The 26,090-nt window shown below is 35.8% G+C and overlaps 2 protein-coding genes across 3 annotated transcripts; both read right to left on the bottom strand.

Annotated features, from left to right (window-relative positions):
* Positions 1 to 3,117: 3,117 nt before the first annotated feature.
* LOC149403128 (glycine-rich protein) lies at positions 3,118 to 6,961 on the bottom strand. Its single transcript, XM_089609429.1, has 4 exons — positions 6,168 to 6,961; positions 5,908 to 6,083; positions 3,908 to 3,982; positions 3,118 to 3,811 (listed from the first exon to the last, which is right to left on the bottom strand). The coding sequence occupies exons 1-4, from the start codon at positions 6,817 to 6,819 to the stop codon at positions 3,419 to 3,421; spliced, it is 1,296 nt and encodes a 431-aa protein (XP_089465555.1). The 5' UTR covers positions 6,820 to 6,961; the 3' UTR covers positions 3,118 to 3,418.
* Positions 6,962 to 12,275: 5,314 nt separating this feature from the next.
* LOC149403127 (AMP deaminase-like) lies at positions 12,276 to 18,876 on the bottom strand. 2 transcript variants are annotated; one of them, XM_089609260.1, is made up of 19 exons: positions 18,271 to 18,876; positions 17,971 to 18,173; positions 17,274 to 17,505; positions 16,815 to 16,993; positions 16,599 to 16,650; positions 16,366 to 16,493; positions 16,083 to 16,262; positions 15,861 to 15,928; positions 15,636 to 15,778; positions 15,410 to 15,471; positions 15,121 to 15,234; positions 14,352 to 14,492; positions 13,759 to 13,911; positions 13,575 to 13,628; positions 13,366 to 13,476; positions 13,104 to 13,277; positions 12,956 to 13,036; positions 12,771 to 12,869; positions 12,276 to 12,669 (listed from the first exon to the last, which is right to left on the bottom strand). In XM_089609260.1, exons 1-19 carry the CDS (start codon positions 18,764 to 18,766, stop codon positions 12,601 to 12,603), a joined length of 2,739 nt encoding a protein of 912 aa, XP_089465386.1. In that variant the 5' UTR covers positions 18,767 to 18,876; the 3' UTR covers positions 12,276 to 12,600. The 2 variants fall into 2 exon arrangements, with proteins under 2 accessions (XP_089465386.1, XP_089465387.1); XM_089609261.1 differs by having other exon boundaries at positions 17,274 to 17,490.
* Positions 18,877 to 26,090: the final 7,214 nt, after the last annotated feature.

Here is a 26,090-nt window from a genome sequence, read left to right as displayed (position 1 = left end):
GTTGTTAAATAAGAATAAAATATTTGATTTTGTTTGCCTGGTACTTCTCACTTTCCCTTCTTGCATGGTCTTTTCTTTAATTAGTAGCGTACGTATCAATTCATAATTGTATGGAAATTTATTTTAGAAATAAAATTTTATTAATATTTGATTTTATAGTCTTTTTCATTTCTCAAGCACTCTACTAATGATAAAATATTTGACTTTTTCTTTAAATATTTGACTTTTCCTTAGCTCTCTCTCTCTCTCTCTCTCTCTCTCTCTCTCATTCGTAGCTCGTGTATTGGTTAATAATTATCTATAATTTGTTTATAATTCCTTATTATGGTTTATAAATTATTATTTTCATGTTTATGATTGTTCATAATGGTTAAAATAATATAAAATCGAAGAATGAAAACAAACATATTCAAACAAATGATAAAACATGTATAAATGAACAACTTAAATAGAAATTGATTGAAACCAAAACACTGAGGGGGGGAAAAAAAAGAATTCATATTTACTGTCATTGCATATTCTTCCTCAAGCCTCGATACATTGCACTCCAGATTTTTAGCTATATAAGAAGAAGAAAAAAACAGTCATTTATAAATGAATATGACGGTTTATTGGTGATGAACTAAATGATAAACAGTTTGAACAATACAAACTTTAAGACTGTATCAATATATACTTCTAACATATTTTAAATGAAAAACGAAAATAGGATCTCATAATAAATGAATATGAATTACTTGACTAAACCAATGAAAAAGATCAAGAATACACATCGTTTCCACTAATGAGCGACCTTTGAAATCGTTTATACAATTGTAGCTTCAAAGCATTTTGCTCAAACACAATTCAAAAAGTTTTATCTATAGGAAAAACAAAAAATACAATCACTAATGAACAAACATATAACACTTAATTCAGTGCAACAGTCAATAAAATTATACTCATAATTTTGAAAAAAAAAAAAAGACAATTGAAAAAAATTGTTATGAACGTACCAGCAATCGTTTTTGAGAATTTCGAGTTCAATAGAAACAGCATAAAAGACAAAATAACATTTGAATAAAGCAATCAACATTATTAAGTGTATATAATAATTAACCCTGAAAAATTTGAAACAAATCAACTAATTAGCATTTATAATAGTCAATTATAATATTTTTTTATTAATTTCAAAACAAACTGAGTAGGAACTTAAGTAGGGGGTGTAATCGGGTTGGGTTAGTCGGTTCTTTCATGTGCTATCAACCCGAACCGCTACAACTAATTTTTTAGTAATAAAACTCAAACCAACCCGATTGAAAGGTAAAACCAAACCAAACCAAACTAACCCAAAAATAATTAGGTTGGTTTTTGAGTTGGTTTTTTCGGATATTAATTCTCGACAAATGACTTTAAAACTCGAATGAAAATCATATATTTATATTATATCTAATACATTATGTCAAATAAAATAAATTTTTTTCTTATCTTTAGAAAGTTTATATATTAAAATAAAAATTACGCATATTTTTAATTACCAAATCTTCGTGTATTCGCAAATAATAAATTATAATACTAAGTATTTTTTATTTAATTATAATTTTATTAAAAAAATGATATTTTATTTAACAATAGTACATATAAAATATTTGCAATCTTTAAAAAATTAAAGGATTAACACTATCGGGTTGGTTTGGTTAAACCCAATCTCACGACTATAAAAAACCAAACCAACCCGAAATAATTCCGGTTTGAGTTGGTTACAACCCAAACTTCATCGCGTTCGCGGTTTGGTTTGGATAATTGGGTTGTTCGGTTTGACGGTTTTCATGAACACCCCTGCTGATAAAGGTTACAATCGGTAGCAAAATTGGTAAGACATTAGCCACTATCAAATCGATTATTCGGATATATTTTTTGAAACGTTGGCCATAATCCAATTTTCACGTTTCATGTGACTTAATTAGTTATAATTATAATGCCCACGGATTTTCACGATTTTTCCAATAAAAATTGTTTTATGGACGTTATGGACAATATCATCCATCGAAAGGAATGTTTTTCGTTTCCTCATTATTCAACGAACTTCCATAGAATTTCGATGGCCAATCGTTCGTTCTACGTGACCTTTTTGACATGATGTAGTTCAATTTGTTCGGTTTATTTTTCAAGGGAAAGCAGAGTTTGATGAAAAATCATTAAAAATTTGACCCAAAAAAAAAATTATTGTCAAACTGATTTTTAAAAGTAATTTTTTTACATAGATAAATTTATGAGGTAATTAGGTCAGTATCCCAATAGCCCATACCATCCTAATTTTAAAAAATAGTCAAAGTTTCATTTTATTAAGAAAATAGTCCATCAGGCCGAAGTAAATTAATTAACTGGTTAGATTAATTTAATTTACTTAGGAAAATAGTTCACTAGGCCGAAGCAAGTTAACTAACTGTTTAAGTTAATTTAATTTACTTCGGTCTGATGTGTTATTTTCTTAATAATATAAAACTTTGGCTAGAAACTTAAATAAATCTAAAGAATTGGTTAGTTGTAACAAATTCTTCTAAATTTATATATCATCGTTCTTTTAATAGATATTATACTTATTGGGTAATCATGCAATACTTTTGAGAACTAAGTTTTCGAAAAAAAAAAAAAAATACTTTGAAAACTAAGCTAATAAATAATTAGCACTGTTATTATTTCTCTCATTAGAATTCCCATTTATGGGGTTGAGTATAGATTGGAAAATATATTATAAATAATTATTAAATTTGCTTTCAAAGTATTTTGAAGTTTGATTGGGTTCGGTCCAATTTTCCATGAGCATTTTGATTTTCTGGAACTTATCAGTTCAAAAAGGGCATGGAAAACGACATTTAACACCTTACTGTAGTACGAAACCTCATAGAATTGTACGACCGTTTAGTGGTGGAACAAAAAAACCCATGCTGCGTTTTTATTCTTTCAATCCCCTTTTTTATAAAGGTTTCTTGAACGAATCCATGGGTTCCTTTTTGGATGGACATTATTGCTACGTGTTGATCATACTCCAGAACTTCTATAATGAAAAAGTGAAAAAAAAAAAAAAAAAAAAAAAAAAAAAAAAAAAAAAAAAAAAAAAAAACAGCCAGCTCAAAGTTCAAACGACCCTCAGAAAAAGGTCCCAAAAATAAGGCAGGCAAAATATATTCCTTTCTTTTTCTTCACATGAGTTTTTCGCCGCAAGTCCCCAACTTGACCAAACTACCCAAAAATAAATAATTTTAAAAAAAAGTTCGGGATGGCAATGTTCATCAAAAGAAACTCCTCACGCTTGCAACAAGCAGAGAGACAGAGAGAGATCATAAAATCTAGAATTAACAAGAAAAAAAAAAAAAAAAAAGGATTCACCACCACCCACACAAGCATAAGCGATATCCTATCGACAAAAGAAAAAAAATCAGGACCCGACTCCAACGCTAGCGGAGCCATCGTTGTTGTTGGTGTAAGCGGGCCCGCCTCCTCGGCCGCCACGTCCTCCTCCTCTATTGGTGTTGTTGTAGTAATTGTTATTCCTCGGGTAATACCCTCCGCCGCCCTGTTGCTGATCCTGATGATAACCTCCTCCGTTCTGGTACGGCCTTCCTCCTCCTCTGCTGCTGCCCCGGGTCCCACGCCGGCCTCCGCCGCCGGAGAATCCCCGACCACCGCCGCCGCCGCCTCTCTGGTTCTGATACGGCCGTCGAGGACCGTGGTGCCGATCTTTCGACTCAAACTCCGCCTCCGGTTGGGTTTGCTCTTGCTCCGCCGCCACTTGCTCCGACTGATACTCCGCCTCGGGTTTTCGCTCTTCCTGCGAAACAAAAGAGAATTTGTTGTGTTATTTATCTTTTGTTTCTTTGAATGATTTGGTTAAGCGAAAGCACGGTGTAAAATGTTAATGAGTTACCTGATGATACTCTTCCACTTCGCTCGATTGATTTTCAATGTGTTTGTGCTCCTCGAACTCTGTTGTTGCTTTGTCCTACGAGAGTATCGAGAGTTAAAGCGGGTGAAACTAGGATACAAAGATTGTTAATACTTTGCGTGAATATGAGACTACCAAGGTTTGCAAAATGTTTTCAAACCAGATCAATACCATACATATCCACACAAAATTAGACCATTAACGATACAGAAAAGTAGATACTATTCTAACAAATCTACACTTGTAACTACACCATCAGCAAATCTTCTAGCCAAAAAAAATTCCTATGATCTCATATTCAGCTATAACCAGAAGAAAGGAGGTTTCGCTGCTGATCTTTCAATAGGTTGAACCATGTGTTTACATTTATGTTTTCCATGTAATAAACAGCTCGTGACTTCCATGAGAAGTGATGACAAGCTATACAAAGATCCACACTTCAAGTATATAAGACGTTGAATGCTTTGGAAAACATATATGTATACTTTGTTCAATCAATAGCTGAGTTGCCTAAAAGTTGCCGTTTATCAACATTTAATCAGGAAACGAGACATCGGCTAAGTATACAGTATTCTATAGGAAGTCTGGCTAATACCAGGATATTAGAAATTTTCAGTTCATTCCAAACTTCATCCTTTCACTCATGCCCTTTAATCTCCTACCAAAATATGAAAAAACTCTTAAATTCACATATCTGATAGAGATAGTCGTGTATCTAATCACACGCAATATTCGCTAAACAACAACTAGCTACACACAAGATGAGAACAATGGTAAAAAATCACTTCCATCTTTAGCAATAGCTGCTATACTGCACTGCTGAGGTACTTTTAGTTGATCTGTTTATGTTCCATAAATGCTACAAAAACAGTAGAGAGGTTGCACAAGGTTTCCATAATGATCATAGTAGTAGTTTATTACTAAGAATAATAAGGTTCTAAGTAAGAGCATCTGCAATGTGTCTTCTATTTTTAATGTAATTTTTTGTGCAATGTTGGAGGCATGAAAATTTTACTTCTTGAATGGTATTTAGGTAATCAATTACTGCTAAAAGTTTATAACAATTCTATTTTTGCTTTCAAATATAGAATCAAATTTGAGATATGGTATTTTGAGTATAGAATCAAGTTGATAAATAGCACTCCTTTGAAGAAGGTTTTGAGTTTTGTATCAAAACATTTACAACCTCAATGGATATGCTTTTTGGAACGAGTCTGTTTACTTTATCACCAATTCCATAAGATTAGAGCATTACAGTAGACAAAGCATACCAATCTATAACACTTTTACTTTTGGAAATAATTACCACTTCAGCCCTACTTTGTCTAACATTACTCCTTAAATTGATGACAGCTACAAGCACACCGATTGAAAGTAAAATACCAAATCTATGACAGATTGACAAGTGAAAGACGAATCACTATGCCACTACTATAGCTTAACATTCACTCTAGTCGTGTATCATATTACCACTAGTTGATAGAGACATCAACTTAGCTTGTTAACTTATAACTTTCAAAGTTGAGGCGACTCAACCAACTGTGTATAAACTAACTCTCACATACACACCATATTTTTCCAAAATCCCCAAATATGCAAAACACCAAGCAATGACATATTTTCAACACAAAGAGACAAGAACCAACTACTAAATATAATGCTAGTAGTAAGCAAACAATAAAAATTCATTAAAAGCTTCACACAAATCATCTTTGACGAAAAGATATAAAAAAAAAATAGCACCAAGTAAACCAGAACTCCATTCAACAAGAGAACGAAAAAAAATGTTTCACCGATAAAATAGACAGAAAACTAAAATATATAATATGTGTTTCGGTAGTTAAGAATTTAAAGCATCATTGTGGCTGAAACGTGTCCCCAAATAATGCAAGCTACAATACCATATTGACTAAACTAAGAATATAAGCCTAAGAGCTAGTAACAATCAATAAAAAAAGCATGAAAGAAAAATGAAAGTATACCTGTTGAAACTGAGGAGCAGAACTTTCGACCTGAACCGGAGCCGGCACGGGCGCCTCAGAACCCTGAATCGGCACCTGGAAAGCAGCGGCGACTTCGACCGGAGGCTTCATTTCAGGAGTTGTGGTCATGTAGTCCGAGGCAATAATCTTGCCAAGCCTCTCTCTCAACCCCGAATCTAGTCCAAACAACAACAAACCACACAGAGAAACAGTCAGTCACAGGTGCTAACAGTACATAAGGTAGGGTTTTAGAATTTTACAGGTGATATCGGCACTAGGATCGACGAGCTCCTCGGAGCGGGCGAGCCAGAGCTTGGCGTGTTCGATGCACTTCAGCAAGGCGTCCTTGTGCGAGAGGCTCGAATCGACCGGCCGGGAGACCAACAGTCCGCCGAGCCGCGAGATCGAGTCAAGATCGGCCTCGCGGAGCGGATCGGTGGCGTCGTCGGTGACGTAGTCGTAGGTGAGGCAACTGCCGCGCTCGTGCGTCCTCGTCAGCATCGTCGCCGAGAAATCGCTCTGCGGCTTCACGTCGAAGAGAGAGCCGAAGTAGAGGAGGCTCATGAGGTCCTCCACCGCCGCCGCTGGCTCGGCGGGAGAAGGAGGAGTCGGCGCCGGAGCAGAGTCGGTCTTCGGTTCGACGGCGGTGGCGGAGATTAGGGAGATCTCTTCGGCGACGGCTTCGGAGAGAGGCTGACGGAGCTTTTCGAGCTCGTCGATTAGGGCTACGACGCCGGACTTGGAGCGGAGGACTTCTTCCTGCTCCTTGTTGATCGGCTTGCCGTTGGACATGGCTTCCTCCATCTGAGCGATGCGGTTGAGCTTCTTGCGGAGGGCACGGAGGCGCTTGTTGATCAGGCTCAGTACCGGTCCGTCGGAGACCTCCGACGCCGCTGTGGACGCTGCTGCCATTTCCGGTGAGGTTGTCGTCTAGGGTTTCGGCGATTAACGAGAGCACCACCGAGTGGCGGTGAGGGAGGGTTTTGGTGGACAGAGAACAGATAGAGAGAGAGAGCAGTGAGTCTTTGGAAGAATGAAAGGAAATGGGTTTAGGCAATTATCAAGTAATTTGTAGGGTTGTTTCGAGGGAAGTCCAAAAGACCATTGACCATATTTTTTTTTTTTTTTTTTTTATAATAGTTTTAATAGATAAATCAAGAGAGAGAGACTGAGATTTTTCCGCCAAAATGATTTTTGTCTTCTTTTAGCGAAGATGTTTAACACATTTACAGAAAGTTATATATTTACTATCTTAATTTATTGATCTTTCTTTCGTATATAACATAGACTATTATTCGTAGGCTAATTAAGCTAAATGGCTTCCCGAAAATAAGCAATTTATTTTTAATTCACATTTAGTTAATTAATGTTAAATAGTCATTGGGATTTATTTACAGTCAAAATGGGTCATTGGGATTTATTTACAGTCAAAATGGGACAAGATTGCCCTTTGTTATTCTCACCCATTTTGTGATCACGGTTATTAAATGTCATCGGCTCAAATATTTGGTCATTAATGATGGCGAAAATTGAGGAAAGTCATTATAACCGTATCTATTCACACGCTATTTATTGCTCTTCAGGAAAAAAAAAAAAAGGATTTGACCGCCATCAATGGCCGAGCCCGAGCATCCCCCTCCTCTCTCTCATCGTCATCGTCTCCTTCATCTCCTTCTCCTATCTTCTTTTTCATTCCTTGCGCGCCATCAATGGCCGAGACCGAGCACCACCCGCGCGTGTTCCAGCCGAGAAAACGAGGACAGCCACGAGCCGCCGAGGATGCCGGACCGAGAGGAGACACGGGAAACGACGCAGAGAGCACCAGAGAGTTGATTTCACAGCCATAAAATGGTTCTGGCCGTGCGTGCGTGTGAAATGGTTCTTCCCGCCTCCAAGCTCCGCGAGAGGCAGCACCTCCTTCAGGCCGCCGCCACCACTAATAATCACGACCACCACTAATAATCACAGCCACCATCACGTCACCACCGCCGTCAAAGTGTCACTTCGTCCTCCTCTCCGCGATCTGCGTCCAAGGTCCCGATCTGCGACACCGCGAAGAACAGTTTTTTTTGTTCATAGAAAACATATTTACAGTATATTCGTGTAAATAAGCATATTTACAGTATATTCATTGTAAATACAAAACATATTTACAGTATATTCATTGTAAATAAGAAGCATAATTACAGTATATTCGTGTAAATAAAAACTGGAAAAAATTCTGTAAATATTTTGGACGTTCGAAAATATTTTGGCGGCCAACTGAGATCATGAATATCGTAATTGTAATATTTGAATTGTTTTCCAGAATAAAGTCAATAAATGAGGAATATTTTGCATATTGAATATTATATTTTGCCACAAAAATATAAATTGATTGCCTAAGGTCAACCGGTACCTATAACTACTTTCCTAATCGATTTCCTTAAAAAAAAAATTTAAAAAAAAAAAACTGCCTTATTTATTTCATTCGAAATTTGAAAAAAAAACTGTCTAATTAATTCAATCTGCCGAATTAAATAAGGGCAAAAATGTAAACCTAATTTATTTAATAAGCTGCCACGTAAGCAATATGGCTATTTACAGGAAATTAACAAAAGATTGGCTAAAAATAAATTGCTACACATTCCGTGGCTTAAGCAGCCAATTATTTGTTATTCGTATATATACAAATATCATGTAATAAATAGAGTTGTTGCACCAAAAATACTCAAAATTTTTAATTTGTTATACTTTAATATTCAATCTTTAAAAATTGCGAAAAAAATACTCAATTTAAAAAAAAATCGTGTCTCTGTTTATACTTTGATCGTTAGAATTGAATGCAAAAACACGTGTGAAATAGAGATTGTTTCAGAAATAATTTTATCTTTTCTTTTTTTAAATTCATTAAAAATCATTTTATTTTAAGAAATTTGTTAATAAGTAGCTTTTTAATAAAGGGGCCATCAAAATAGTCAAAGTATCAATTTTATTAAAGAGATAGCCCATATTATCTTAGTTTTCAAATTTACCTTTCACATTAACTCAAAAACGCAACTCTGTCTCACGTTTTCACATTTACATGGCTGTAATATTCATGAATTAAAAAAGGCAATAGCTTGATCTCTCAGTCTGATCTATTCAACGACGGAGTCATCGTCACCCACGGTGAGAAGCTCTTTGGCCTCGACTAAGGTTTCGACGAGGACGTGGAAGAGGGAGAGGGATGACATAACATCGTCTCTAATCGTGCTCAACGTCGATAGAGAGCGTCCGAGGCGGAGCCGCCATGGATGAATTGTGTTCCTTGACTCGTTGGCTTCTGCATTTCAGTTCGGCGACAGTCAATCCGATTAGCTGTCACAGTTAATCAAATTAACTCTGACAAATTTCTTTCGAAAATGATCTCCAACATCGGCGCATCCTGCGGTTGCGTCGATACAGTCGTTTGAAGGTCGCAAGTCCAATTCTGCGTATTAAATGTGATAGTTAATCCGATTAACTGTTAGGAACCTCTTTAAAAAATGATCTCGAACATCGGCGAGTCTCGCGGTCAAGTCCAGTTTTGCGTATTAATTGAAATAATTAATTGGAGTAAATGTGAAAGTCAATGTGATTAACTGTGACTATCCTTCTCCGAAAACAGTCTTGATCGGCACGCCAAGCGCCGATCAGACGCTACAGCATCCAAATCGGCGCTAATTGGCAAGATATCAAATCAGATGCGAAAATTGGCGAGAGAGGGAGAGAGAGAGAGAGACTTGATTCGGTCTCATTGGCTGTTTCGAGGGCAGAGAGACGGTGGTCGAAGGAGCTGAGGATTGAGACCATGTTGTCTGTAATGGTCTGGCTCTTTTGGAGTGACTCTCTCATTGAAGCAGCTTTCTCGCGCAGAGTCTGGAATTTTAATAGTAGGAGGCGACGAAGTGGAGTGAAGGGTAAAATTGGAATATTTTAATGTTAGATTTGGGTTTGGCCTATTTACCTAAATAAACTAATAGGTGGGCTATTATTTTAAAAGAGTTGGGGTTGTTTGGGCGAATTCCTCGACCCGCCCTTATTTTTAACTCTTTAATTTATGGTGTGGTTATTTTTCAAATGTCTTATATTAAAATTGGAGTCTTTGCTTAAATCACTAAATCAAGAAAGCCCCAAAATCAAGGTTTGCGTCGCTGGCCAGCAGAGCTCAGACCACAGATCGTCTTCTTCCTCGAACCCCGAACCACATCTCACCAAACCGACTCCGCCAAACCCTAGCACCACGACTTGCACGAACATCGCGGCGAAACACTAGATCACAGCGGCTTTGACGTCTACGCCGATCGTGATCTCTGGAGCCTATCCATTGCCGTTGCTCCGGCGAATCGGAGTTCCTCCCGGAGATGCCGAGACGTCGTCGTCCTTCGCCGCCGGAATTCGGAATCGGACGGCGCAGAAGATGCCCTGCGGGTCAAACGGCAAAGAGAGAGATGAGAGTACTGGAAATTAAATTGACGACCATTGAAGCGAGCTCAACGGGCGGTAAGCCTCGAATCACTGCGACGACGACGTCCATTGCTGTACTCGACAGTGGAGGAGAAGAAGATGGAGAGTGAGTCGGTGGTGCGGTGGTGAAGTGAGCGACGAGTTTGAGAGAGGAAGAGATCAAATTCAAAAGGGAAAATAACACATTTATACCATGTGTTTTAGTGAAATGTCGAGTTTAACCCTCGGTTTTCAAAAATGTCGAGTTCATACCCTCTGTTTAACTAAAATGACGAAATTATACCATCTGTTTAACTAAAATGACGAAATTATACCATGAAATGAATAACAACGTCACAAATCTCTCTTTCATTGATATTAACTCTTATATAAGAAAAACCAAATCAAATCTAAATCAGTGCCCTAACTTCCAAATTCTCAATTTTGAAATAAAAATAGCCTTAAATTGAAATTAAATAATAAAACTCACCTCCTAAGAAATGACTTCATTCCGTGTTCGAATTATAACTCTAAATCCTGGATACTCTGTTCGAATATGCGATTTTGATGACTATCAACTATCGATGTTTACCTATTTGCCTCTTTCTGTGTTCTTCACGATTAAGGGACTGTTGTTTATTTTTTAGTTTTTAAATAAATTACATATATGGCGCGAATGAATAAAGATAATTGGTGTTTATATATAAATATTATAGTCAACGTCAATGAAAAATCAATAAAAAGAATATTCGTAACACTGTTGTCTATTTCAGGGTATAATTTCGTCATTTTAGTTAAACAGAGAGTATAATTTCGTCATTTTAGTTAAACAGAGGGTATGAACTCGACATTTTAGAAAACCGAGGATTAAACTCGACATTTCACTAAAACACAGGGTATAAATGTGTTATTTTTGAAGCAAAGAAAGGGCATTTCTCAGCATCTATGTTCTCTTTCTCTTCTTTTATTGTTTTGGAGATTTTAAAAGACATATCGCACATCAAAACAGACTCTCTTCACAGGACTTGAAGTAGAGAGAGGAAAAACAAGACGAAAATTCAAATGATTTTTTTTAACAGAGATCAGATTGAAAGAAACATTGTATACTAAACAAAATAGAACAATTTAGTATACAATGTTTGGTTTCAATTTGGGGATTTACTTCTCTGATTTGTATCGTGTTTTAATTTTGAACCTCCTTTAAAAAAAAATTATAAATTATTTGTTTTAAATGGTTTTTGTAAAGTATTTATTAACTTAAATCAATCATGACCGCCCAATACAGTCTAATGACCAAAGTAGGAACGGAGACAGTGATTGAGTATTAAAGTGCAATAAATCAAAAATTTTAAATATTTTTTGTCGTCAATAACTCTAATAAATAATATGAGATTTCACTATTGGTTTTTAAGGTAAAGCTCGCACCGCCGCCACTCAATTAAAGCAAGATCTAATCATAAAAAAAAGTACTTATTTTTATAGCTAATGTAAAATATACATTCTAAGAAGATAATTTTCTATTTTATTTTTCAAGTGGCTACCTACTTCAGCGACCACCGGTCATAGTGGATGTGTTTGCTTGCGTAATTTTGGGACCACCAAACATATTTACCTTGTTTGTTGTTTTTACTTTGTAGTAGGCAAAAAGAAATACACTACTCTAATTAATTAAAATCATGTTATAGAGTAATACATTTTTACATGTATCATTCATGCATCATTTTCCTTCTAATTCATACGGGGAAGAAAGAGTGAAAAATTAAATGTTAATGATCTGTATAACACCATTTTTATAACTTAGTGACCGTTTAGTTTGAAAATTTTCATAACACTACCACATACTATTTAAATCTTCCTGTGTAATTCAAGTTACGTGAGAAGATGTCTTGTAATTCAACAAATTTGTGCTATCCTGGTTAATAAAACTTTAATAAATAACCATCTCCAGGATTTATTAATCTTGTTGATTCATACATCAAGGATTCTCTAACAATTCTTCCAGACTGAAAAACAAAATTTAGAGCTGATTTTCTGAGCATAAGAATATGATTTTTTTGTCGCAAAATCATATTTCTCGGCAAGACTCAAGTTCACAAGAAAATGCCAAGTCCAAATAGGTTTTCAAGAATGACATCGCAGCGTTGGTCGAGGAAAACTTGAAGCGAACAATAATATTTCAACCTTAGATCGACCATTCTCTATCGGCATCACAAATAAGCCGATATGGCGAGCGATGAGATCTCATTTTTACAGGTCTACCTCTTCAGGAAACGCGGCTTTTCCCGAGTACACATACTGCATTTCATCCTTCCATGTCTTCGAAAGAAGAAAAAAAAAACGACGAGATTGTTCAGAAAATATATATCTAAAAAAATTACCGTTTTTGTTCGGAGATTATCACAAAAAGACAAACTCACCTCATGTCGGAAGGCGATCCTTAGCTTCGGCACATTGGTCTTATGAATATCATTCCCTGCAGGGCCTCTCAAGAAATATTTTCTACCATGCCAATGCAACTGCAACATCATAACCATATTTTTGTTTTAACCATCGACCCAAAATGGTTGGACAAAGACAATTAGCATTTGATCACCGAAATTACCTTGGCTGCGTGTGAAAATCCAGACTGATAGACAGAATTCCTTGCGATTTCGCAAAGATCACATGCGCTGAGCTTCCATACCTGGCATCCAAAATGATGAATGAGATACAGAGTTCGATATGGTGTCGTAAAAGAAAAAAAAGTCTACCTTTGCAGCTACGCTGTATTCCTCAACGAGTGCCTCCTTAGTTAAGTGGATTTGCAAAGGATCGTCGCTTGAGAGAGAGACGTTCAGTCCGCGCTGGAAAAACATGAGAAAGGGGTTGCGATGATAGTCCAAGAAAAGGGAATTGTTGCTCAGAGGCGACATAGCCAAGCCGACCTGTGTACAGATGGGAGATATTAATTTGATGTATGATAAGCATGTAATAGAAGTTGAGTAGGTAAGGTTTGAACAAAAGAAGTGAAACCTGAGCGAGGTAATATAGATATTGCAAAACAGGAGTTTTTCGGAGAGTGATCCCGTGAGAAATATTGTGGCATAGAAGAAATCCAGCTATTAAATGGTCAACATCACCAGCCTGCAACAAGTCTCGCAAATCATAAACACGAAATAAATTTTAAAAATAAAAGTTATAATTGGATTACAGAGAAGAAAAAAAAAATTTATAAAGCCTACCTCCCCACAGTGAGGGCGTAATTTTATTATTGTCATTCCTTTAGATTCACGAAGCTGAAAGAAGGAAACCAACGTTAAAAGTTATCTCATAACAATTTTACTCCGACTCGAATGGATCGATCTAATATATACCGCGAAGTAAAGAAAAGTTGAATTTTAGCCTTCTAATAGTAGTATTGAATACCTTGTTAAGAACGTAAAGGTTTGCATAGGTATAGTAAGTATAGTAAGAAAACGCTGGATTAAATTCATTAGTCCATTCAGCTGGAGTCGGCATGTGTTTAGTTGGTCGCCTTTCTGGTTTACTTTCATCATCAACGAGGTCAAAACCCACTACCTGCATATTTATATACATAAATAGGGTTTATAACAACTTAGCACTGCAAAATGTTTATAAAAATAATATTGCATAAAGAAACATGAACTGATTACATATATGTTTGCTCAGGTTTTCCACAAAACTAATTGACAGATATCAACTGTAGAGTGAAGAAGAGGTGGGAATATTTTAATTACTAAAATTTACTCAAACAAGCATATGCATATCATATTTAGATCATTGAAATAATAAAACCTACATTCTATGGGGGTTTGGATGACAGTCGCTAGAAAAGTGAACACAAAGAATGAGACTGATGTTAACTTTAAAAGAACTAAATTGTACATTTTAATCAAATTACTGTTTCTCTTTTTTGTTGGTGATGGTCTACGATTAGAGCAAGATCCACTTTAGTTCATGTGTCAAATTAACAATAATCTGGATATCAACCAACTGACCTGCTTCAGGAACATATGCAACTGGGGATGAGAATTTGGATCGATTGTGACCTCGAAGAGTGGAATAAATACATTGTCTAAAATATTCTGGAAAGATGTGACAATTCCCATTTTCTTGTAGATATTGTATAGACGAGGTAGCTGCAGAGATAGTTTCAGAAAATAAATGAGAAGATTGGTAGAGTAGGAACCAGAGTGGACATAATGTGGAAAATACCAAATTAAGCACTTATGCAAGTGGGTGAATGAATGAGGTACAGAGATAGCACATTACTTGTAAGGAGACTGTTAAAGGCTCTTGCTGTGCCCTAGGATACGTATGCTTAAAAGTGTAGTAATGGGAGCTGAGTTTTAGCTCTCTCTATCCTAGTTTTGTTACTTCTTTTCTTTCATTTTTTTTTATAAAGGGCATTTTTCTTTCATTTTTTACATAAATAAAAAAAAATGTTTCTATTAAATGGAATAAAGAAAATAGTCAGAGGAGAAAATATTTTGATCTCAACTGGCATTGCCTATTCCTATTGAAGTTTATTGTGATAAGAGATTAAGCTAAAATGAAACAAAGATTAAAAAAGACTTATACCAAAGGAACCACTTGATATTCTACCATAGACTAGAAGCAGACTTGCATGCAGTAGATGTGCAAGCAGAGCTAAATCCTATATGACTGAGCATGATATCTATGGGAACGACAAAGATTAGTAAATATTGTAATATGGAAAAGAAAATAAGGAAAAAAAAAAAAAAAAAAAAAGGTAAGCCCCGCTACCTGAATCAGCCATACAGCGTTATCACTGTAAATTTCGTTGTTAACAACCCAACTAGCCAACTGATCCCATTCACTTTGCTTTCTTCCATATATTGAGATCCTGTACTCTGCCATCTGCAAAGAAAAGACTCGGATAAGATATCAATTTTCTTACTGATATTGAACTAACATAGTTCAGAACAATCTACCAAGACTCTTAATATAGTATAGGAGTTTACATGAATGTGGGGATTAAATAGATTATGCAATATGGAAATATGTATAACATGCTTATTCTAAAAAAAATAACCTGATACTTGCTGTTTTCTAGATCCAATAGAACTTCTTTTGTCATCTCTGCCAAAAACCGTCCTGTAAAATAAATACAGTGCTCAGCAAACAAGCATGGACACAACTGATCTTGAAAAAGTATCTTCATCTTGAATCTGAAGACAACACATTATGAACTTTACGACATTTCTGTTTTTGAATTTTAGCAGGTTATTAGGCCAACTATTACTTTTGCCAAAACATACCTTGGATGAGATTTTCCTGCTTTAAGAATATCTCTCTGAGTCTGCTCTGTCCACAAGGATTATACTTGAGATTGAATTTGTCAAATCGATGGAATGTGCTTTTATCAGCATGTACATCCAGTAAATCAACGTTCAGATCATGACTACAATGCCATAAACATTATATTGGAGTTAGAGAGTCTGCTAAGTAATAAATTTCTTTTAACTGCGTAAACTAACTTAGACCTTGTCAAGTCGAGACTCTCAAAAACTTCCTTTAGTGTAAGATACTTTCCATCTCTGAATATAACCACCTGTCCAATGAAATTAGACTTGTTAACAAGCGTGAATGAACTGATACTAAGAAACCAGAAAGCTAATGGAAGTAGTGGGCTCTATCCTAAACAATAGAGTAGACTTTTATGCACCTCAGTGAACATTTAAAAAAATAAAGTATAAAGCATATACCTCATCGGGTTCGGTTCTCAGCTTGGACTTGATAAACTTTAAAAGATGCTTCTGATTCATGCAGGCAGAATGATGGATATGTGTATCAACTTTTCGAATATTGTAAAAATCTCGGTGCGGTGCACTCTTCTGAGCAAAGAACTCTTTGTCTGAATTTACTAGCAGATGTAGGCGAAATTTCTGTTTAATCATGTAACAATCACAATCACAATCACAGATACAAACACAAACCAAATGAATTGTAGAAAATTTGAGCATTAGAATCTAATTGAGAGAAGCACACCTCCTCGAGAAATCGTAGTCTGTTATAACATGTCGTGCGAATATTTCCAAGAGACATGACCTTTAAGAGAAAGTGCATATCGGTGAAAAATGTTGTTGAATCTGTGACAGGGAAGAGTTCCTCGGTTTCTGCATAAAGAAATTAAGCTCACATGAAATAGGTCTATAATGTATCTGAATTAGAGCTACAAAAGACAAACATGAACCAGTGATCCCTCCTGTCTGATAACTTACCGTTCCCTTTTGCATACACATGCGCTACACCGTCTTCCATCCTAAAGAAATGCTGAATGAAAATATATGTAATAAAATCAGACAAATAATAAACACGCCAATTAGTGACTATAAATATCTTGATATTCGCATATTATGTGACGGGTTTTGAAAGAGAGAGTTTATTGTATATGCTAAAAGATAAAGGTTGGGGAGAGAGAAAATGGAGAGGCTTACATCTGAAGCCTTGACTGATTCAAAATGAAACAGGTCTCTTTTCGAGTCTGATGGGCTGGAGTCAGCCGTAGTTGACATCATTGATGGAGAAAGCTCTTCCCGGAAGACATATTTTTTACGCAAATCCAAACATTCACGAAGTAGCTTGCAAACTTCTTCCTCTTCTTGGTTCGTTGAATCTTTAATCCAAATATTTCAACAACGGACAGACAATATCTTAGACATCTTCATAACTGACGTAATGATATAGCTCAAAAGATAGTTTGTTACTCAAAGAAGCAAATTGAAGTTGATCAAACATGTTAGTGTCTAAGCTGTATCACACTATCACTTATAACTTTTCATCTTCTAACAGTGTAACTAAATCACTTGTGAAGCAGAAATATGCAAATGGTGCTGATTTGCAAGAAAATACACAATTATACTTACAAATCTTTCAAGACAGTAAAAAAAATATACCATGAGATGGTCGACACAGAGGTAAAATAATGCTTGAAAAAGTATGGTCTTGGTCATCCACGTGCCCTGGGGCTGAAATCACCTTTCCATCTGCTTGTAAGTCCGCACCAGCGTGTGCTTCATTTGAAGTTACTTTATATGTCTGATCTTGCGTAGGATTCTGATCACTACCTATCAGTTGAGCTGCAGAAGAATTCTGAATGTTTGAATTTACTTCCTGCAAATTCATCAACTAGTAAAATGGGCAGATCCTACCATGTTATTATACTTCCAACAGTAAATATTACTTGCAGCCGGTTAAAAATTCAAAATGCATACGTATCAAGGCCACAAACATGTCACGTTAAAATTCAAATCGAGTTACAATCTCAAGCTATTTAACAGTATAAGAACCACCCACAACTCGAGAAATAAAACTAGTAAGCTATAAATTATAAAATTCTACGAACGTATAGCACTTTCATTTGATGTCCTTTTTTTTCGTATAGCACTTCTACGAATATTATGACATAGAGCAGTTTCATAGAGCACCATCATATCAATAAGAATGGTAGAATATATCATCTGATATCCTTTTTTCTAAATACAGCTACTAATATTTTCGCACTTAAAATAATGGTAGCCTTACGCTAGAAAACTGAAGTCTCTGAATTTGCATAGTCAATTAGGCAGAATTTAGATTCTGGAATTGACTTACATGTCCACTAACACTGCTAACTGGAGCCTCCAAATTCGCGTAGTCGAAAAACTCGTCATCATCGCCATTTAGCTCAGTTCCTTCATCATCGGAATCTCCAGCAATATCAAAACTAGTGCCACTCTGTGACCTCGGAGTGACTAGCCTATCAACTGACGCCACTCTTCTGTACGACGCAGCACGATCCAAAGCCAACTCACTCCCTGCAAAAGAAGTTTCAAACTTCAAATTCATCACAAAGCAAACGTCTTAAAACTAGGACATTGAAAGGAATCAATTTTGGGAATATAGAAGATATACCATGTCTTTTGTCAGTCCGTAGAGGAGGAAGTCCAAGAGGAATGTGATTGAGCTTATCTAGAGAAGAGGAAACTTCACGAGCCCTAAGATTCGAGATACGATCGAGGTCTTCGTCTCCCTCGCCCGAATCTCGGCTTCCGAAAGCCACGTTGGGAAGCGAAGACGAAACCACGATGCTCCGCCGTAGATTCTCGCCGACGGAAGCCGGGAATCCACCGCCGCCGATTCTCCTGTCGGAAACATCGTCTCCGTCGGAGCCGAACTCCGTCTCGTCGTCCATTTCGTCTTCTTCTCCTTCGTCGCTGTCGGAAATTTCGGCGGCGGAGCTCTTCTCGCCGTTTCGCCGGAGCTCGGTGAGACGGTGGATGACCTGGTCGACGCTTCGCTTGTGGATGAAGAAAGCCGAGACGGCCATAATCGAAGCTCCGACCAGAGCCGCCATAGCTATGTGCGTAGCGGAAGCCGCCGCAGACGGCGGCGTAGAAGATGAGTCCATCGGAATCGCAACGAACCCTAACTTCTTGGGTGCTTTGTTTTCACGGAGAGAGTGGTGAAGTATTTGTATTGGCAGTTTGGTCACTCTATTTCTGACACTTAGCGCGATAAAATAATATTAAAAAAAAAATAGTGAAAGTGGAGGTAAGGTAACCAGATAGGGCACGACGAGTGGGGTTCTATTATACTTTAGTGGGAGCCACTAAGACATGTACACGTGGCATGACCATTGTAATAATTTTGTTAATTATTTCGTGGGCTTTATGGCTTTCGATGATGATGGGCTTAATGCTGTTTGACTTTGTGATCCAGGCAAAAATAATGGGCCAAGCTGGGTGTTCGGATATCGTGGCAATTTCCTGGGCAAACTAATTTTCAACACTCAATTCTTATAATATCTCACTTCCCAATCTTGTGAATATCTCACTTAGTGTGCATTTTCTTTACGCCATTAGTTCAAACTTCAAACCTTCGTTTTTCAATTATTTTGATATAGCCCATTAGGTATATAGTCATATTTATATTTTCATATTACTATATAGTCGATTTTTTGTAAATACTAGATAAATTATCACGTCCATGTATTTTCACACGTAAATTGACATAAATATCTCATTATTTTATTTCAATGAAAGGGTAAATCAGGAATGACATGTCATATTTGTGGTTATTTATCTAATATTTACGAAAAAGTAGCTATATAGCAATGTAAAAGTGTATATATGGTTAGTTACCTGATTATTTTTTGTATATTCGTCGGCGGCTATAAAAGAAGGATAATATAAAATGAAGCAAATTTTAATTTTATGTTTTAAGTATTATTTAAAGAGTATTTTTTTGTCTGACCATATAAGTTATAATCCGAAAATGATTTCAAACGCGATGCATTTAGGGAATTTTGTCTCTACTTTTGTAGTTTCGGCACCATTGTCAATCCCCTCAAATGAAAACAAAATGATTTCCAGGGGTATCTTATTTTCAAAAAGATTTTTTTTATAATACCGAACTTTTCATTCTTATTATAAGAATTTTTTTTTTTTTTTTTTTTTGTGCGCATTTACTTCAGGCGTACATCTACACCGGCAAAAAGTGCAAGGTTGATAGTTAACCGGTGGTTAAGTGTTTGTCTCACATTTATCTACGTGGATATTCGGTGGTATATGACAACCAAGGATTTAAATCCCGGGGGAACCGGACGGGAACCGGTCCGGTTCCCCCTTTTTGGAGCTATCCGGCACCGGAACCACCAAAACCGGAGTTTTCCGGTGGTTCTGGGGGAACCGGACCGGGATCCGGGTAGGAACCCGGTTCCCACTTCCTGGTCCGGTTCACTTAAAAAAAAAAGAAAAAACCGGCTATAAAAGGCCGGATCCCCTTTGAAAATTGTCATTTGGTTCGGTTTTATCTAGACAAAATCCCGACGCCACTCAAGCCATTTTTTCCCAGATCCCGGTCGGATCCCGCCAAACCGGCCACTTCCCGACGCCATCAGAGCCATTTCTTCCTATTTCCCGCCGGATCCCGCCTTTCCCGGTGAGGTTCCCGTCGTTTTTGAGTTTTTTTTTTTTATGATTTTGAGTTTAAATCTTGAAATTTCAAGATCAAACTTCCAAAAATAGGGTTTTAATTTTTTGCAGGTATTTGAGAAGAAGAACTCGGGAGTGAAGAGAGAAGAAAGAGAGAGGGTTTGTAACTTTGTATAATAAATTAATATGTATGTACAGATTATATAGATATATAGATATTATAAGAGAAATTTCATTAATTGGGCTTAATAAGCCATTAAATATCAAGATTAGACCCTAATGTTTAAAAATATCTGAATATGGACTTTTGGCCAAAATCGGACAAAAATACCATTGATTAAAAAAACCCATATTTTTCTCTCATTTTCAAATTATTTTCATCACAATTCAATTCTAATCCTAGCGCAACCAATTCGAACATACAAAAGAATTGTGATGAAAATCATTTGAAAATGAGAGAAAAATATGGGTTTTTTGAATCAAGGGTATTTTTGTCCGATTTTAGGCCAAAAGTCCATATTCAGATATTTTTAAACATTAGGGTCTAATCTTGATATTTAATGGCTTATTAAGCCCAATTAATGAAATTTCTCTATTATAATATATCTCTGAAAGGGTTTTATCGTATATGTATGTACAGATTATATAGATATTATAATATATTGCATTTGTATACATGGACGGATAGGATAGCTCTGAAAGAACAGTTGGGGTTTTAATTCTTTGCCGATCTTGGGTAGTGCACAGTTCTACAGTGCTGAAAGACCGTTCAAGATCAGGTGTATAGAGTTTTTTATAATTAATTATTGATAACAAGTATGAGGAAAAGATGAAAAAGAAAAAAGAAGCGAATTGGCCCGTGTTTATTTTCTTATTTCTTGTTTATATCTTTCAATTGGCCCGCGTAATTGTAGATGTGTTTTTCACACGAGTAAAATTTAACAGAAAAAGTTCTCTACACGAGTATATTTATCGAGTTTACTTCAAATTATATTTAAAATAAAAGAAAGCGCTATATAAGAAGGAAGAGGACTTGGAGAACAGATAATTTCTATAGAAGCTATCTCGTAATTGTGGGATCTTTGAATTGTTAGTTTGCAAATTTAAACTTTAAAAACATGATCCACTAATTATGTGGTGACTGTTAAAATTTTAAGTTTTAACCAATCCAGGATTTCTAAATTAATCGATTAAAGAAAGATGTAGTGATTTTTTTACTGACATTTGTAAATTAAAATCCATAACGAAATTACAATTCAAAAAACTCTTGAAGAAAAGTCTTACACTTAAAATAGTAAATTTAGAGGTGATTATCAACCTATATATATACATATATATAAATATAAATATATATAGATATTTTGTATATATATATATATGTATATATTTAAAATATAATTATTATATGTATCATTAAATGATATATAAATAATATTTTTTGTATATTTTTTTTTTGAATTCCTCTCGGTAAATACGGTATTTGACGGTATTCCTCTACGGTAACGGTAAGTTCAACGGTACCGGTTTCCTTTTTTTTCCTGCTTCCCCCGGTATTCCTTTACGGTACCAGGGTTACCAGTAAATTCGAAAGCTCGGAACGGTAACGGTAACGGTATTTCGATCCTTGATGACAACAAAGATTTTGACTACAAACTTTGAATTATTTTAAATATTACTGAAGTTTAGTTTTCTTCTGGATGCTAAATATTGAAAGTTTAATCTAAAGTTGTTCTACTTTGGTTTCCAAAAATATATTCTAAATATTAAATTATCTAAAGCAAAGGTGAGTATAAGTATCTATGCATATTGTACATTTTACACAAGTTTACTACACGGAATCAGATTTGCATAGTTAAACCTCTTTCTTTGTGCATAAGCTAATAATGTTAAATGTTAAATCCTAAGAGTAATATCCAAGAAGAAAGGACTTCGACATATGTTTTCTTTCAGACATTAATAAAATACTTATTGACAAGGCGCCAACAATTGTTGAATTAAAGGTTGCAAGATTAATGTATTGATCAACATTCAACTTATCGGTTATCGTTTTCGTGTTGCAACTTTAATTTTAGTGATTTACTCTTTACATTCTATGGTATACCGTGATAAGTGTCGAAGTTCTTAGGTTATCGTTTTCATTTGGTAAAGCATTGTTGTTGAAGTAAATCGCAAAAAAAAAAAAGTTTTCCACGAGATAATTTATAAACATTTTTAGGAAAAAATAAATTTTCACAAACATACATATTATATATCATAATATATAATGAAGTTGATAATTTCACATCTCAAACATACATAAATGGAGTTCACAACACATATAGATATTACATAATAGAGTTTTAAATCACAAGTCACACCTAACCACACAAAATAGAGTTCTCATCTCACATCAAGCATGCCACACTAGAATACAAACCAAGACACATATTATAGAGAGTTTTCACACAAAGTCACGCTAAATTATGTACAAACCAAAGCATACTAAAATAATTCACACTCACTAGTCGTAGTTAGAGTGTCGAAGTCGCTGAAATGTATGAGGTTGTTGGTCTTGCATCAGGCAATACCCGTACCAAGTCATGATGTGAGTGTATGAAGTCATATAAGTCTCTATCGCGAGGGTCATAGTAATACTGATTTAAACCAACATAAACGGAGTATTTCTCAAAACATGGTTGGTAACGAATATCGTCCTCAGGTCATCGGGCACCGTCGAAATAATCCAATAAGATTGGGGGAGAGACGGGGATGGTGGAGATAGGCACAGGTACGAGGACTATCATTGGATACTCAAGAAAAGAATAAGGCATATGATATGTGTTAGGAATATTGCCCACTTAAAGATAATGAATAAATGATTACTAAATTCGATAATAAGATTACTTTATTAGCATTATATGATTAGTGGGTTGAGTTCTAAACAATTAGAATCAATAACAACTATCTTCCATAGCCTCCGTATCTAACTGAGTCACCTGCTGGGAACCTGAGTTCGGGCGGTGTGCTAAAACATGGTCGATGACTGATATACGCCTGGAAAACTATATCTAAAGTCATATATGTGGAACACATGGGTGACGGCTGATCACTATGTGGGAGCATTCTACACTTGTGGTAAGTGTACGACTAGGACAGGTCTTGGTTGTAGATGTGTCGTTTAAGGACCGTTACGACACACTAACCGAGGTCATTATGATGGTCACAGTGAGACTTGATCTAAATCCTGAAGTGATCATGGACATTGGGTTATGTTACTGAGCTCTTTGACTCATTCGCTAAAAGGCTATTCATGCTAATCACAGCTTATGTCTTGGGAGTTTTCTCAGAGCATAATTCGAGTGGGAAGTGATTTACAGATACGGAATCCAGCCTTCCTGAAAGAAGGTTAATGTTCACTCACCTAAGGGTTGATTCCAGAACCGATAGATTGCTAGCACTTTCGAAGTAAGTAACGTTCGAAAGAATCTTTCGCTGGGGAAGCAACAATGCTTAGGGCTGATATGTATCAAGAGAAGTATAACGGAAAAATTGACTTCTCTTGACACGGATTGAACCTAGAGGATCTTGATCACGAACTCACTATATCAGTGGACACTCATCACGATGAGTAAATATAATTCTAGTATAAAGGAGAGTTCAGTCTTGGCTTACAAGGTGGAGTATTTGACCAAGATTAGACGAATCGATGGACAAAAGAGAAAGGACTATTTCGTCTTTTTCATCGGATTTGTTAAGCTTCTATTACTAGGTCCATAGTCCCCGATTCGGCTCTGATAAAGGCGGATAAGAACTTTCGTATAATAATGTTTATCATTATTAATCTCACTTGCTATAATTGTGATTGACAGCATTAATTCTGGAAAACGGGTATTCGCAGAATTAAATAAATATTTATGGTAGAATTGTTTATTTATTGTTTGATCAAGTAAATAAACAATTATTAATTATTTGTTTATTGTTGGACCAAGTAAATAAATAATTAATTGGGTTTTAAGCAATTGGGCCTTGCACAAAATATGAAAATCGAATTAGGGTTTTGGCACTAGGAATTTGCGCAAATCCCCTTGGCCGTGTGCCATCAAGTTCGAAAATTTCAATATTGGTATTTACCAATATTTTCTCTTTAGTTGTTTAAATAAAGGAGAGAGAAAAATATAAGATATTGTCCTATATTTTCTCCTTATTTAAAGGAAAGTATTTAGGAGAATATTTAGGAGAATAATATATTCTCCTTTATTATCTTACTAAATAAATTATTTTCTATTTAAATAAAAGAATAATATCCCATAGATATTGATCTGATGGATGAGAGAAAAAGTAGGATTCACTTGTTGAGATCCAAGGGCCCAGATTAAATCCTCTAATGTGAACACAATAAAAAGAAATAAAATATTCTGGAAGATTCCATGAATATCTCCTTTTACTACTATAAATAGGGGTTCATGAGAAGGCAAAAATTAAGGTTTTTGACCTAATAATTTCGTGCACTCTAGGCTACCTTGGCCGTGCAAAACAGCCTCTCCCTCCACTCGGAAATTCGTTTCCATTCTTAGTAAAATAAGAGAGAGATCTTGAAATACCTAGTTTCGTGATCTAGTGAGATAAAGACTGTGCCCACTCATCTTTCTTATTCGCCTCGGAGATTACGTTTCGGAAGACTAAGGTGTCATCCTCGAGTCCTTCATCAAGACGACTCAAGACGAAGACGGATTGTGAAAACTTTCAGTTCGTGAGCCAAAAACTGTAAGTATTCGTTTTTCGTTCAAATCGGTTGCTTGATAAATATGCTCTCGTGAATGAAATTAATTAAACATAACTAGATCTTGTTAATTATAACCATAATTTAATTAGCTTATGATCAGCGTAATTAATTATTTTTCCGCATTAATATGGTTATATGGTGGAATCATCTCAAACGAGTCGCATCGGAGTGATCGTTCGTGTCCGATGCGAGCTCGATCCACCAACAAGTGGTATCAGAGCGATTGTTCGTGTCTGATACCCACTTGATTCCCCAACAAGTGGTATCAGAGCTAGATGTTATGATTAATTAATCGATTCGTTCTTGTAATTAATTTAAATATGGTTTGAATGAAATTATATGTGGATGTGAATTTCATGCAATTCAATATATGATATGTGGATTGTGATTCGTGGTTTGATCGTAGAATATTTTATTCTCGCTTTTCTAGATTTTTTGTAAACCCGAAATTCAAAGGGTATAGGTTTTATGTAATTATTATTATTATTGTTGTAATCCGATGGTGCGACGTTCTTGATCACGACGATCGGCGAGAGACGGACACACAACGAAGAAGCATGACGGACGAAGAAAGTCTCCACAACTACGCCACAAGAAAACTTGTCACAAAATTTTCTGACAAGTCTCGGCCGTCCTCTTAGTGCTGGGCCGCGCCCTCGTGGCGGCGGCGGTCTGGTGCAGCCTCAAGTCTAATCTTGACCTAGGTCAAGATTAGAGGATTCGTCCGGGCTTCAGCCCGGAAACCCTAGTGGGCCCACGGGCCCACTCATTAAAAAAAAAATTTACCGAAAAAAAAAATTAAGTTTTTAAATGTTTTATTTAATTAATTGTATGGGTTGAGCCCTAATGATTTTTAATGTAAAACATTACAAAATAAATTATTATGATATCGATTTATTTTAATGGGACATTGGAATGGGCCCTTACTTAATTAATTTTTTCGATAAAAATTAGAAAAATTAAATAATTTGATATTGATTTATTTTTCTAAGGGACATAAGAATGAGCCCAATTGAATCCATGGGCCAATATGATTG

This window comes from Urtica dioica, chromosome 3, assembly GCF_054948205.1.
Source record: "Urtica dioica subsp. dioica isolate 48M chromosome 3, U.dioica_male_clone48M_v1_H2, whole genome shotgun sequence".
NCBI lineage: Eukaryota > Viridiplantae > Streptophyta > Magnoliopsida > Rosales > Urticaceae > Urtica > Urtica dioica.
This window is presented reverse-complemented; position numbering and strand designations above follow the sequence as displayed.